This window comes from Sesamum indicum, linkage group LG10 (genome assembly GCF_000512975.1).
Source record: "Sesamum indicum cultivar Zhongzhi No. 13 linkage group LG10, S_indicum_v1.0, whole genome shotgun sequence".
In the NCBI taxonomy this organism is placed as follows: Eukaryota; Viridiplantae; Streptophyta; class Magnoliopsida; order Lamiales; family Pedaliaceae; genus Sesamum; species Sesamum indicum.
The window spans coordinates 10463689-10480260 of record NC_026154.1 but is presented as its reverse complement, the minus strand read 5'-3'; the positions used below and the strand labels follow the sequence as shown (position 1 = coordinate 10480260).

The following is a 16572-nucleotide window of genomic DNA, read 5'->3' as shown; positions in this document are numbered from 1 at the left end:
ATATTTGAAAGAATATGATTTATCTCATACCTTCTCCCGGTAGGATCAGTGGATTATGCACAATAGCTTAAGTTGCAAATGGGTATAATTATTATATAAAGTTGATTGAGGAAAATGTCGTAGCTTAATTATTGGACTTTCTTTTCCCATTATCTTGAATTGTACAATCACCAAAAGAAAAGGTAGAAAAGAAAACTATGAATACCTTGATTATAGAAGTTGGAATGGCTGAAAAGTCATGCTTCTTCATATTATTGCTATAGGGGTGAAAATATGCTCTTTGTGATTTTTATACTTTTAAATAATATCAATATATGAATGTAAAGTTACAGGGAGGTTGAATAGTCTCATTGAGAATATACTGTGATGTGATTGGGGACTATTATAATCACTGTAAATCACTTATTTTCTCTTTAATCACTTTAGTGTTCTGCTCAATCCAACGTCACATTTTTAAGCCTAGGTAGAAATTTGCTCTGTGTCTTTATTTCTGTAGTCTCTTATCCTACACTTTTCTGTTGGGACATACTTATGTTAAATGTCTTCAGCTGTCACTTGTGATCGATAATAGTTACATAAGTGTAATTGTGGTTAGCTGAATCCATTTATCATTTATGTACTCCAAAATACCAAAATGTGCTTTTATGGCCTTAAGAATTTTTCCTATTTTTAGTTCGAGTCCACTATTACTAGAAGTGCAAGTAATATTTGCCATTGTTTTGCCAAAATTACATTAACTCATCTTTACCAATTCTTCCTGTCTCTTGAAACACACTTCAATTTCCCCAATTGAAACCTACTTATCTTCAACATTCTCTCTATTTTCCGAGAATAAGCAAAATCAGTACAAAAGTAAAACCAAACAAAGACCAAGTAACTTAGATCCTGGTTTGAGGTTTCAACAAGGGTGTAGTCTTAGAATTATACACGTATTCTCATCATACCTTTTATGATCTGCTTTTCCAACTTGAGCCACTGTTTGCTCTTTGGCTCTTTGTGTGCTAATGTCTAATCGTGCTGACAGCACCTTTACCGAAACAGTTCACCGTTCTATGATAAGACTATTGTTGGATGACGTTTTCTGACTTTGTGGCTTATAGATGATAAATAATTAGTCGTCAGACGCAGCTCTTATGTAAATGTCTGGTAAGCTTTTTAAATAGAATATTTGGGAACTAATTGTATGTGCATAAATAGTACTCAGCACTTCTTTTATTCCTAAAACTTTTGGTTTTAAAAATCTGTTCTATGCTTAATGAATGAACCAACTTATGTCGGTTGCGTCTTTCTATTTGTTCTATGAAATTCAAGTGCATTACATGTTGCAGAATAATGCAGGAGCCGCTACTGGAATGAATGACAGAAATAGTAGCTTTAGAAAATCTCATAACAAGAACTTTATAGGGAATCATAAACAAGACACATCACAGAGAGGGTATGCATGCTTTTACTACCTCCTAAAGTAACTTTCTTTCTGTACTTGTTGAAATTTTGGATGAGTGGTGGTTCTTGCTTCACCTTTATCTAATTGCTGTAGATTTAATAAGAGGCAGTTCAATCAACGACAAAATGCACATGGGAACAGGAACTTGAAGTTTAATAATGAAAACCGTGCAAAAGGTGGGCCTTTTCTCCATGTGTGAATGTCTTGATGCTCAATGTATTAACTCAAACTTAACAATGATCAACGCGACAAATATGGGACTTCTCTTTACCTGTTTCTGGTTTCCTATGCATAAGGTTCTCAATGACTTTCCTCTTTATGTTCATGGTTTGCATGTACTTTAACTAATAACAGATCAATTTTTCCTTTATTTCCAAAATTTTCATACTTTTGTAAATTTATATTGACATGGCAAAACCAACTGTTGACTTTGAGAAAAGCCCTTGATTGTATTTGACAAATTTGTTTCAACTCCTTTTGCAAGATAATTCGTGAGGCATTTCCAATTTCTCCTTTAGGTGCAAAAAATGCCCCTCGTGAATGGGCATGGTTTTGCTGTGTGAATGTCCTTATATGGGTCCCTAATAGCAATGAATGATGATGAGCTTTCTAGGTTCTAGCAACATTTAATGGTCTTCCACTGCAACAGTTATGCTAGAAAAACTTTCTTCTGCTAGATGGTAGCTGAAGGAGCCATTTGAATCTGTTATCATGCATTTGCATTACTTTTCTCGGTAGGTAACTTGCTGATGAGCCAAATCTAAGGTAGTGAATATCCAGAACTCTGTAACACACCTCTGAAGCTTATGCCAGTGGCAGCAACCATGGTCTTCTAAAATCTTCTGTTCTCTGTTTATACAGGGAACAAAAATAATGAAGTGAAGAACTTTAACTTTTCTAACTCCTTTGAGCAAATTCAAGCTGGAAAAAGAAGGTAATTTTGATTAATTTCATATGTTTGGATGTGTTGTGCAGAAAAGTATTAGACAACTATATCCTTCTCTTTTAATTACATGGTAGAAGGGAAAAATGCATATGAAGAGAGTTGTAGAACCAGAGCTTCAAGTGTAAGGCGAATACAATGTAGGGACAATTCAAATAAATGTGCATCGGTGTGGGACTGTGGTCTTTATTAACTGTTTGAAATCTTTTCCTTGTCTTTTCCTTCTTCTTGGAGTTTCATTGTCATCAGATGTCTTTTCTTAGTTCTTGGTACACTTTGTCGTCTCGTCGCATTAGATTTTCTCATCTTGTTTTCTCCTTGCTTTTCCGATCAAGGTCTCTTGTAGTAAACTACACAGAAGAAGAAATTCAACAGTGGCGTGAAGCACGGAGGAAAAATTACCCATCAAATGCCAACATGGAGGTTAGTCTATTAGCATAGCTGTCTGATGTTTTGAGTTTATTTGCAGAAGAACTATGTCATTATATACTTACTTTACTGCAGAGGTTGAAACAGAATCCAACACAAACAGATGTCACTCATACAGTCTCAAAGATGCGGCGACAGGTATATGTACTTTCAGTTACTAAACATCAATTGTGAGGCTACACCATTGAAGCAAACCACCATTTAGTAATATAGTTTCATTTCCAATAGCTTGGGGAAATCAAAAGTATCTCCTTGATTATTTACAATTTTTTGAATGACACCTCTAGTTTATATCGGAAACCTAGGAAATACAGTTACTTTACTATATATTACCTGTTTGTCTCTTACCCATGCGCACCACAACAATTCAAAGGCTTGTCATTGCTACACTGCATTCAATGAACTTAAAACGAGCATTAGCTTAGTCACATTGCTATGTACTACAGACACTGGACATAGTAAGTGCCACAACTAGCAATCAGTATTCACTACGTGTGAAAAGTAGAAGAGACCACGAACTGCATTGTGACATTTGTTTCCTACCTCTGTCTGCAAAACTAAACTCGTTGTTTGAACTACAGTCAAATTGGTATACTGGATTTGGAAAGAATGATAAAAAAAACCAATCTAGCCATTTCCATGACCAATCTCATAATGCCAGAATTACAACCACTGGGCTTTAAACCTGGGAACATCGAATCAACTTCATTTGTTGAAGCAATTTTCAAACGATTGCAGTTTTTCTTTTCTTTCTCCCTTATGCAACAGCAATATATGCAGAGTTCTAGGATAATTTTAATTCATCATCACCATTATTCTGTCATTAAGTTTGAATTTTGCCTTTAGGACCAATCCTACCCAAAATCTTCCCTTTGTTGGGTAAGATTCGGCTAACTAATTTATGGTGGGCAAGAAATGATTAATTTGTGGTGAAGGAGCTGCTGGGAGTGGTGATTAATTTGTGGTGAAGGAGCTGCTGGCGGTGGTTGTGCATGATTTATGAGAGAGGGATAGAACAGGTGTTTTGGGTCATTTTAATCATTATGTGGATTTAGTGCTCTATCTATTCTGCATCATGTTCTAAGGCACATTTCTGTGGTATTTCCAGTCTATGTGCATGTTGAGTGTTCTAAATTGCATCATTAAACTGTTTACCCTCCATATACATGTAAACTGCCATTTGCTCTTGTGGTTTACTGGAGACCAGCTCAGTTTGTTTACAGTAGCTGGCAAGTAGTTATTTTCATCCTTTTGGGATGTGTTCACTTTCTATGCAACTGAGATAATAACTAATGAATTTGTCACAGCAACTCAAGGAGGTATTGGCAAAACAAGCTGAATTGGGTTGTGAAGTTGCAGAAATACCATCTTGTTACTTATCAGATTCTGAGACACAGAAAGGTTGTAGGCAACAAGCTACTAAGGTATTTGGTAAGAGAGGAAGATTTCCTAATAAGTTTGATAAGAAGGGCAAGTTCCATCAAAGTGATTGGTTCTCTAAGAGACAAAAGCCCGAAAAAGATGGTTCGGCAAACTCGCAGGAGCAAAGTGATCAGTTCACTAAGAAGCAGAAATTGGCTAATTGCTGCGCCACTAAGCCGTGTACATCTAATAAAGAGCCATCTCTCTTGAAGAAACTGTTAAATTCTGATATCAAACGAGATAAGAAGCATCTGCTGCAGGTTTTTAGGTTCATGGTGATGAATTCATTCTTCGAAGATTGGCCTGAGAAACCTCTGAAATTTCCTCTAGTTGTTGTCAAAGAATCAGGTGACGTAAGTGAGCTTGTAGAAGAACCTCAGGCAGCCAGAGGTGATACTCCCGATGGTCTTGTCTCAACCACCGCAGAAAACTCTTGGGTTTGTACTGTAAACTTTAAGAATAGCAGCCATGGTGGAGTTGATGCTCTAGATAAAAACGCTGCTAGTTGTAGCAGAATATATGCTGAAGCTGAAGATGAAGATGAAGATGAAGGTGTAAAACCGCAATAACTTCACAAAATCATGGACTGATTGTTATCTGCTTTTATGTGTAACTCCAATATTTATATCTGATGTATATATTACCTTATTCTCTTGCTGATGCCAGAAAACTTTTTTTGCTGTATCATCTCCGTTAATTAGAATTTCCCTTCTCTTTCGGCCAAATCTCTTCGTGAGTTCTTTACCTTTTAGTGTTTGTCCCACTGTATTTCCTCAAATCTTCAATGCACCCACTTTAGTTCCTCATCACTTACCTATCTATATATTATATGTATGTCTATATATATATATATATACAAGTACCAATGCTCTTTGTGGTTTCCTTTTTTCTTTTTTTGATTTGCCTAACTTGGCCTTATCATATTATTTTCTCTAGGCGTGATTATGTAAAAAATTTATGTATTTATTATCCATTATTTATTACTTCACATTGATGGGACAATTACTCTCTTTTGGATGATGTTTGGTATAGTTATATGTAGTCTCGTTGCGATTTAAAAAATTGCATCTAATACTACTTTTGAGGTTTTTTTTCTTAGTTAAAATTTATTGAATTTAGTGATATTTACAAAAAATTGGACAAGAATTCATATTTACTCTTATTAATTTATTACTAAGTTATTAGAAGTCAAATAAATCTATTTTAGATCACATTGCCTTTATACATTTTTATACGTTGATACATGTTAGGAGGCTCACTCTTATAAAAGTAAGTTTAGTAACAAAAGATTTGTCTGACCTATAATAAGTTATTAATAAATTAATTGATAGTAAATATAAATTTTCATTCATTTTTTTTTTCACTATAAATAAATTTAATAAATTTGACTAATGGAAAAACCTGTTTCTTAGATTGAAACAAACGTCACGAGTACTTAGTAGGTATAGTTTCTCAAATCACATAGGGTTTGTGTGTAATACCGAGCCTCATGGGATGTAAGTATAATTATTCCGTTATGTTTTTGCATTACAATAACCACTCTTATTAATTATTGCTTAAATAATTATATCTAGATCGAATTCATTTACTGCAGTGAAAAATATTAATTACTTTTCACATTGTAGTATTTACTCTTACTAATTACGTTTAAAAAATTATATCCAGATTTGGTTTATTTACTAGATGGCAAAATGATAATGCGATATGGCTTTGATCATCTATTGATGATTTTATGACCCCATATATAGTTCGAGATAAAAAAAAAAAAAAAAAAGCATCATGAAATTAATTATAGAATTTAAAAATTGTAGATGGCAGTAAACGGTAGGAGTAAAATAGAATAAAATCACTGTTTAAGTAAAAGACCACTACTACAAGAAATATATTATAAAATGCTTTAGAGATAAAGAATAAATAAATGTAACTAATTATTATTTTTTTCGACTTGCCCAATTAAAGAAAAAGGAACAACAATCTTATTTAAAAAATAAAACGAATTTGAAATAAAGAGTAATTTACATGGTGATTTTTTCTAATAAATATAAGGATGAAAAGTAAATATTATTGAGAGAATTAATATAAACTCTAAATGCAATTCACCATTTCTAATAAATGTAAGGATGAAAAGTAAAATTATCAACCTTTTTATATAAACTATGGTAATTTTCTCATCACCAATATGGGGATGAAAAACAAATATCTTAAAAATAATTAAACTATAAAATTTTAAAATCTTTGCTATAAGCGGATAAAAGTTAAAAACATAAAATATCATTTTTTTTTCATTAAATTGAAGTCCATATATTTAATACAAAAAAAATGAAAAGCATTATCAAGTGAAATGTTTTTTTACAAGATTTATTAGTTTAATGATCCTGTTATAACTTATAGGTTCTTTCGATCAATAGAGGTGGTGAAACTTTAGCCAAAATAACTGGTCGGTGTTTATTGGAAATTCACCAAATTTGAATGTACTCATTTTGAGTTTTATTCATTCAATTTTTCAAAATATATTTATTCAATTGAATAATTGTATAACTATTAATTCTAATATAAATTTAAATTTGTAATGATAAATATTATATCTTGAAATAGTAGAATATTTATAATTAAATAAAAAAAATAAATGAATCACAGTGGAGTAAATAATTTTGGAATATCTATTTTCTAAATTTAATTTTAAAATCATGACATTTAGGGAAAACGTAGAAAATATAATAGAAGTGATTATATTAAATAGTGCTAATTAATAATATATAGTGTCCAAATTATAAATGAATTACAACGAGGATCTATATTATTTTAACTTTTGGTGAGCATCTTTTTTATTTTTTAATTGACTATCAACAAGAATAGGTATAAAATTTTGAAAGAGATCTTTTAATGATGCTTTGTGGAGCTAATAAAGGAAATGTATGCATAATATAAGATCCATAGGAGATGAAAAATTTTTAGTAAAATAATGACGTACATTAATGCATCTTTATGAGATTTTAAAGTTTTAAACATAGATTTGATAGATATATATATTATACATACCATAGAACATTAATAGGAATGGAAAAAAATTATGCAAAATAACAATGCTACATTCTTTTATTCTCGAGATTACATATTATTATATTGGATAATTACATCGAAACCCCCTAAAGTTAGGTTAAAATATACAAATATTTCCTACTTTTTATAAAGTTATAGCTACATCCACTAAGGTTATAGTTATAATTACAACTACACTCCCTACTAAAAATAGAAAATTTACACAAACACTTTTTGAAAAATATTACACTAATACCTCCTAGGGGGTGCAACTGTAATTTTATAAAATAGGTGTTTGTGTAATTTAACCTAACCTCAAGTAGTGTCAATGTAATTGACCCTATTATATTTAGAAAATTCTATCGAACAATTTCAGTATTTTTCAACACATTACTAAGATTTCTCTAAAGAAAATATTGAAGTTTTATGAAATGAAGGCTGCAAGTTATCATTTTATGATTTACATGTTTGTGATCGTGTATTGCATTTAAAACATAACGATGACTTTTAAATTTTTATATGTGTATGATTTTACGAACATGGAATTAATGATAGCTGAGTCTCGTCAATGAACATATGTTTTTCTTTTTAAACCTATTTAAATTGTTATTTTTTATGGCCCATGACCTTAAGTTGGTAGGCCACTTATAGGCCCAACTCCAAGCCCACCCGACAGCCCACAATGCCGGTCCATGACCCGACCCACATTCTTGGTACTTAAACTCGCTCTGTGTTGCCCTAATTCTTATTTCCTCTCTTGCGCCGATTCCCTCTTCCTCTCCAAATCTCTCTGTGACTTTCTCTGAGATCTCTTCCCCTTCTGTCACCGGTTTCCATGGAACCTTTCCTAAACTAAGCCAATGGTTTAAGGAAAGCTTCAGTGGCTTTCCATCCTCACCTCTTCTCTCGATCGTATATATAAGGGTATTTCCTCTCCTTCTCTATACAACAAAACCGTGAAATCTCCAACCCTCTAACTCTTCTTCTTCATGAAAAACTGTGAGTTTGAGGTTCATTTGAGTTTGAGGTACTCTAATCGTTGTAATAGTTGGTTAGGATTCTTTTGATATCCACTCTACAGTGGTATCAGAGCCATCTCTAATCCGAAAACCTACAGTGACGGTAACCTCTAACCCTCCTTTTACATTTTGCGACTTATTTCTATTATTATATCTCGTACTATTTTTTGAGGTGCTTATCCCCCTAATTACCCTCCTGGCCGGACCCGTGAGGTCGTCGGGTATCTGGATTGGGTGTTAGGCTGGAAAGGCCTCGCTCTCGTGGTTACTGATTTATTAAACTGCTGCTTTATTAATCATCTTGTGTGATCTTGAATATTTATTATACTGCCACTATTGCTTCGTACTCTATTCTCGGTTCTTTGTGAACTTACAAACTATGGACTGTGATATATTCTCTCTATATCCGTTGATATACTCCTTATCTCATCTCTGTTGAAATCTGTGATTTATAATAATCCTTTTAAACTGCTTTTAAATTCGTGTCGTAATTTGCTTAAAAATTGTTCTGAGTATCTATCTTTGTGATCTGTGTGATCCTCAATCTGTCTTGATTTTGTAAATCTACGACTATTGATTCCGCTGCAAAAATGTTTCTCTGATATTTTTGAAAAACCTGCTCTCATTTTTTTTTTAAATCCTTATAAATGGCCGAAAACAATTTGCAACATTTTGATGGGAAGGGTATTTTTCAATTTGGCAGCAAAAGATGAAGGATATTTTGATACAGAAAAAGGTTTTTAAAGCAATAGATGGTAGATATACTGACACTATTTCTGAAGAAAAAGTTTTGAAAAACGATGAATACGCCTATTCTTCCATTATTCTTAATCTATCTGATAATGTTTTAAGAAAGCTTGGTAAACAAAATTCTGCAAGAGATTTATTGAAAAAATTAGAGGAGCTTTATACTGAAACTTCTTTGCCGAGTATACTGTTTTTACTTGAGAAATTTTTAGATACAAGCTTGATTTGTCTAAAAACATTGATGAAAAATTTGGATGACTTCACTAAATTGGTTCAAGATATTAAATTGACTAGTGATAAGAATATCGATGAGTATTCTCCTATCGTGCTTTTGAATGCTATACCTGATTCTTATTCTGATGTGAAAGCTGCGATTAAATACGATAGAGATAGTGTGAGTCTTGATACTGTTGTTAATGAATTAAAAAGCAAAGAAATTGACCTAAATACAAATAGACCTAGTAATAATCAACATGAAGTGAACTGTGTGAGAGGAAGGTTTAAATTTAGAAATTCTAGCTTTAGACACAACTATAGAAGCAAAAGTCGTAATAGAAACAACAATAGGAGTAAATCCAGAACTAGGGATAGCTCACATAAAGATGATAAGATCAGAGAGAGGTGTTATAATTGTGGTATTAAAGGACATTATATTAAAGACTGCAGAAAATCAAGGAGGGATAATAGAGATAACAATACTGATGAAAAAGAAAGAGTGAATAATATTGCTGATGAGTCTGGTGAAGTATTTGTTGTTTCTAATGTGAATTCTGTGCATTCTATGAGCATGTATGAATGGCTTGTTAATTCTAGTTTCACTTTCCATATAAGTCCTTTTAAAAACATTTTTTCGAACCTCAAACTTGGCAATTCTGGTTTTGTATCTATGGCAAATGAGAAACGGTGTGAGATTAAAGGCATTGGTGATATTTCTTTGATTTTCAATGATGGTTACAGAATGACTCTTAAAATGTTAGATATGTTCCTGAACTTAGTCATAATCTCATTTCGTGTGTTGATTGGAAGATGAGGGTTTAGAAGGTAGGTGGGGTAAGGGTATCATGAAAATCATGAAAGGTTCTCTTGTTGTTTTTAAACCAGAAATGAAACGCAATTTGTATTTATGTTCAGTTACTTATGACTCTATGGCTGCTTCTGTGAATGTGCATGATAAAATCTTTTTATGACACAAACGTTTTGGGCATATCAGTAAAAAAGGACTAGAACTTCTAAACAAGGAAGACATTCTGTGTGATAAAGTTGACAAATTACAATTCTGTGATGAATGTGTTATTGGAAAGCAACATCGTGTGCATTTTCCTGCTACACCCCCCTTCAACCCCTCTATGTCACCCTGCATATTAGATTACGTTCATGCTGATGTATAGGGGACCTTCTAAAGAACCCACCCATGGTAGAAATCGTTATTTCCTGTCCATTGTTGTTAATTTTTCCAAAAAGGTGTTTGTTTTCTTACTTAAACACAAATCTAAGGTTTTCGAAAAGTTTGAAAAGTGGAAAACTCTTGTTAAAAACCAAACTGGAAAAAGGCTTAAATCCTTGCGTACTGATAACGATCTTGAGTTTTGCAATAAAAACTTTGATGATCTTTGTGATAAATTTGGGAGGCACAGGACAAATTCCTACACCCCACAACAAAATGACATTGCTGAACGCATGAATCGTACTTTACTTGAGAAAGTGAGATGTTTGTTGATTAGTTCAGGTTTACAAAAATCCTAAACCAAAAGATTGTTCCTTAGTGGATTGCAAATAGATCTTTAAAATCAAACAAGAAAATTCCTTAAAATACAAAGTTAGATTAGTAACCAAAGGGTCCACTCAAAAAGAAGGGATAAATTATAATGAGATATTCTCCCTTGTTGTTAAATACACTATTGTGTGTATTATTCTTGCTCTTACTGCTAATTTTGATTGGGAGTTAAAACAAATGGATGTCAAAACTGCCTTTTTGCATGGAGATTTTGATGAAAGCATTTATATGAAGCAACCCGTCGGTTTTATTGATAAAAATAAACCTGATTATGTTTGCTTGTTGAGAAAATCTTTATATGGTTTAAAACAATCTCCAAAGCAATGGAATAAAAAGTTTGATATGTTTATGCTTACCCTTAACTACAAAAGAAGTGACTATAATCATTGCCTATATTTTAAATTTTTGAATGATGTTCCTCTATTTCTCGTTTTATACGTTGATGACATGCTTATTGTTAGTCCTAGCATAAAACTAGTAGAATCTTTACAAAATGACCTTTCCAAAAATTTTGAAATGAAAAATCTTGGTGATGCAAAAAGGATTTTTGGCATGGACATTATTAGAAATAGGAAAAAATTTTACTTCTAAATCAAAAGACTCACATTCACTCTATACTAAAATAGTTTCAATAGAAAACTCAAAACCCACTTCTGTGCCATTAGCTACTCATTTTCAATTATGCAAAAATCAATGTCTGAAAACAACTCCTCAAAAGGAGAAAATGAGTAAAGTTTCTTATTCTAATGTCATTGGGTCAATAATGTTTCTTATGGTATGTACTAGACCCGATATTGCTTATGTTATAAGTTGTTTGAGCAGGTACATGTCAAATCCTGGACCTCCCCATTGGGAGGCTCTAAAATGGCTTCTAAGGTATCTACGTGGTACTGACAATATAGGTATAAACTTCTCAAAGTTCTCTGATTCTATTAATCTTGTTGGTTATGTGGATTCCAATTATGCAAATGAAAATGATAGTAAAAAATCCACCACTTCATACATTTTCACTTTGTGTGGCTCATGCATAAGTTGGAAGTCCCAACTACAACACATTGTTGCATTGTCTACCACTGAGGCAGAATATATTGCTACAATTGAAGCATTTAAAGAAGTGATTTGGTTTGAAGGCCTCATTAAAGAAATTGGTTTTCTAAAACAATAAACTCATTGTTTTCTCAAATAGTCAATCATCAATTCAACTTTGCAAAAATTCTGTTTTTCATGATAGAACTAAATATATTGATGTAAGGTTTCATTTTATTCGTGACATTGTTAGCAAAGAGGTTATCAAATTAGAAAAGGTCAAATCTGAGGAAAACCCAGCATATATGGGTACTAAGTGTCTCCCTGTTGAAAAATTTGTTAATTGTCTAAAAATTTTAAATCTCGCTCCTGACTAGTTGTATTGCAGGTGAGATGTTGTTTCCTTTGCAGGTACTAAGGAGCGGGCCAGAAGGCTATGATGAGAAGCTAGATCCAAAATAAAACTCCAAGACCTAGTACCTTATTAAGGTCTGGTCCAAGGTGGAGTGTGTTATTCTTTATGGCTCATGACCTTAAGTTGGTAGGCCACTTATAGGCCCAACTCCAAGCCCACCCGGCAGCCCACAATACCGGTCCATGACCCCACCCACATTCTTGGTACTTAAACTCGCTCTGTGTTGCCCTAATTCTCATTTCCTCTCTTGCGCCGATTCCCTCTTCCTCTCCAAATTTTTCTGTGACTTTCTATGAGATCTCTTCCCCTTCTGTCACCGGTTTCCATGGAACCTTTCCTAAACCAAGCCAATGGTTTAAGGAAAGCTTCAATGGCTTTCCATCCTCACCTCTTCTCTCGATCGTATATAAAGGGGTATTTCCTCTCCTTCTCTGTACAACAAAATCGTGAAATCTCCAACCCCTCTAACTCTTCTTCTTCATGAAAAACTGTGAGTTTGAGATTCATTTGAGATGGTGTGAGAAAGAGATCTCAGTGATCTGTCTATGTGGTCGGATCTCCAGTAAAATTGTTGTGTTACTGTGCGCTTGGTGCTTTTGGGTACGGAACTATTGTGACCGTGTCCCTTTGTGTTGGATCTGGCATATTCTGAGCCGATCATCTGTTAAGTGTTTGTTTTATTTCAGTTCTCTTATCACTGTTATTATTTCATTTTTTCTGTAATATACTGGTTTGTATATATTAAATTTCGTACTCCAATCGTTGTAATAGTTGGTTAGGATTCTTCTGATATCCACTAAACATAAATCTAATTAATTGGTGTATTTTAAATTATTTGGACATAGTTAAAATTAAAATTACACTTTTAACAAATGTGCAAACCAATATAAATTTTAAAACAAATTCATTCTTCAAATAAGTAGAAAAGAATTATTTTAAATACTGCTATGAACATAAATTATGGAATCAATAAGGTCTTCTATTTAAAAAGTATCTAAAACCTACTAGAATGAATTACCATAAAACTTGTCACTTTCAAAACACATAACTAAAAAATATTGTGACATATGAAGATAACATGTAACATTAAATCTGATGCATTCAAAAAATGCACAGGTCCAATTGATATGGATTATGCTTAAAGCTTGGGCCGAAGCAAATGCCAATTCTGAAGGGGACATCTGCAAAAAAGACATTAGTACTCCAATGCCCAAGTTAGTATCGGATTTAGGAGGAAAATAATCATAAAAAATAAAATATAAATAGAGTAAGCAATTTCGTGAGAGAAAATCGTGCTAAAAGTGCGATTCGAATTCTAAAGCAAGAAGGGAGAGTGGTTTCCCAAATTCTGGAGGAGTCCCCATAGAGGGATTGAAGGTATCCTTGTTGGAGGACTGAAGGTATCCCTGCTGGAGGGCTGAAGAAGGCGTCCCTATTGGAGGATTTAAAAAGGCGTACGTGTTGGAGGACTGAAGGCATCCCTGTTAGAGGATTGAAGGCCTATTGGAGAATTGAAGAAGGCGTCCCTATTGGACGACTGAAGACGTCCTGTTGGAGGACTGAAGGCATCCTTGTTGGAGGATCGAAGGCGCCTTATTGGAGGATTGAAGGCGTCCCTACTGGACGACTGAAGAAGACAACCCTATTGGAGGACTGAAATGAGATATTGAAATAAAATAAGGACTTCATGAGTAAAATATGACAAAAACACGAGTTGAGAGTTGCAGCGAAATAGCCAGACAATTTCCAGCTTCTTGAAGGTTTTTTTGTTGGGGGGATGCTGCCTGTATTTATAGAGAAGGAGTCTCTCTTCGTAGGGACTATGTTTGTGAGTTGTATTTTCGAAAAAGAAGGCAAAAATTTGGCGATAAAGCATGATCTTATCTCCTCCTTAACTTGAGCACCACGTATTTAGTTGGGAGAGGACTCCTTTTACATAAGGACTCCTTGCAAAAACTCCTACTTCTGGAAGGAGTCTAGCTTCTTGGGGGCGCTTCCCTTTTCTCGGGCTAGGCTTGAAAGGTGGGTTTGAGGTCCAGTAAGCCTTGTACCAGGTCTGCTAACTTGGACCGAACTGGACTTCCTTCTTGGACTGAACTTAGTAATTTTTCAGCAAGTTGTCCGCATGATATGGGCCACCTAGGATGTTGCAGGCCTCTTGTTTCTTTCTTCTTTTTGGATTGTTTCGGCTTCTTTGGGCTAACCTATTTTTATGCACATCAAAATCAATAGTGATGCATATGACACAAAGAAATTCGATCTAAGAGAGAAAAAGAATCCCAATGGCCTAGCAAGGCCCATAACATTAAGAGGAAGGAAGTGGCCTAGTGTATTTATAAAAGCAGCCCAAGAAAATGGACTAGCAAAGAGGTCGGCCGAAAGCCCATCTCCAGACACCCCCACATGGCATACACCTAGATCGCCAGGTTTACCCTCAGCCGACGTGGAAGGACATAAGGCAAGGGAGGTTCCCTCAAAACCCGGGATTCCTAGATCAAAAGGATTCCTTGCAACGTGCAGACCTACTGAAAGAGGGATTCCCCCTATAAATACAGGTTTTGTCCCTATGCGGGGGGACACCTTCCACACGCTGGTATATTGCTCTTAACTTTTACTTTGCACTCCAATTGCACTTTAAACACAATTTCTCTCACGAATTTGATCATCATATCACGATTATATTTTTACGATTATATTCTTTTATATCTAATACTAACTTGAGCATCAGAGTGCTAATATGTTGTTTTGCAGGCTCCATTTCTCAAGTTCTTTTACTTGTTGGCCTAGATCCAACATCAAAGTCCAAACCTGTTGGACCTATGCTATTTTTGCACGCATCAATTAGCGCCGTCTGTGGGAGACATAGAGTTGAAGACATGAGTTATCATGAAAATTCCAAGCAATGCCGCGAATAAGCAGAAGGCTGTGGAGGCACTTGGCAGTACTCAAGCTCTGCAAGTTATTGTAGGGACGTCTCTAGCTCCAGCCAATGGAGGGTCCGCTCTAGCTCCCTTGGCACTAGTACCACCCCCCCCCCCAATTTGCTCCCTTGGCACTAGTACCACCCCCCCCCCAATTTGTGGGACCTGTGGTTGACCCCCCACGACGTAGCACTTCCTCGGGAGAACTATCCCCAGCACTATTAGGAGCCATTCAGCAGACTGAAAGAATCGATATGGCCTTAGAACGCGATGGAAGCGTGAAATAAAAAAATTAAAACTGGTTCAAAGAGGAGTTCCCTTAGGCTTTCGGTGTTTGTCAAAAGCATAATAATAAACATATAAATATGCTAGACATGTGGCTAGAGGATGAAACAAAAAGCGTAGAAATATAACATGAAACTTTACTTTTTGTTTCTTTAGATGAGCAACAATGTCCATTGTTTTCCTTTTCGTTCATGTTTCATTCATTTTAGGATCCAAATTAGAACTCCTTTAATTTGTCTACGTCATATTATGGAATAGATATAGTTCTTTTTCTATTGCTAGATAGAACAAAGAACAAGAAGAAAAACAACTCCAAACAAACACTATTGTTTAGTATTTTTGGATTATTTTATGTTCTAACTTGAACCAAATTCAATATAGAACAAAAAAGAGAATATTTTGAGAGAGAAATGAAAGCCAAATTCGTGGCTTGTGTGTTAGGCCTATAGGATATGTGTGTAGTTTTGCATATTCTATACAATTGAATTCAAATTTCAATAACTACCAAGTTTGCTTCCAAAGCAACCTATACACACAAATGCATATAACCTTCAACAATAATGAAATAACCATTCCATCATGTTCATCATGGTGAGGAGTTTCGATTCCTTCTGAACTTGCTCAACCTCCCTCAAATGGGCTTGGACTTCAAGTATGCACCGAGCTTGATATAATCAAATCAAATCAAGTCCAACCAAAGTTCATCGGATAATAATTAATTAAATAAACTTTAGCCCAACAAAATTCAATCTAAGCCCAAATACTAATTAATTGATCCAATTAATTAATTAACTCAAACCTAATAAATTAATCCAATTAATTTAAAGGTGTTAAGTCCAAAAATTAATTAATCTAATTAATTAAGTCTTGAGCCATCCATCACATAAATTATTAAATAAATGATCTAATTATTTGTATATTCTCCTTGTATTAATTTAATCAAATTAAATTAATTCGTTTACTCTTCGAATTAATTCTAAATTAAGTCCACCAACTCCATAGTGGTTTGTGTGTGACTCTTTAGGTTAACCCTTAACTAGACTTGGGCATTATGTCCAACACAAATAATTAATTATTTTCAATTAATCATTAATCGAAAACGCCGGTC

At 34.1% G+C, this 16572-nt stretch overlaps 1 protein-coding gene across 1 annotated transcript in view; it reads left to right on the top strand.

The window, feature by feature from the left end:
* The window catches only part of LOC105172298, a 6573-nt gene extending 1556 nt beyond the window's left edge, over positions 1-5017 (top strand). The window contains exons 3-8 of the mRNA XM_011093687.2: positions 1329-1435; positions 1538-1620; positions 2306-2378; positions 2723-2810; positions 2892-2954; positions 4124-5017. Coding sequence (XP_011091989.1) covers positions 1329-1435; positions 1538-1620; positions 2306-2378; positions 2723-2810; positions 2892-2954; positions 4124-4807 — 1098 coding nt within the window. The 3' untranslated portion in view covers positions 4808-5017. The remainder of the gene's footprint in view (positions 1-1328; positions 1436-1537; positions 1621-2305; positions 2379-2722; positions 2811-2891; positions 2955-4123) is intronic.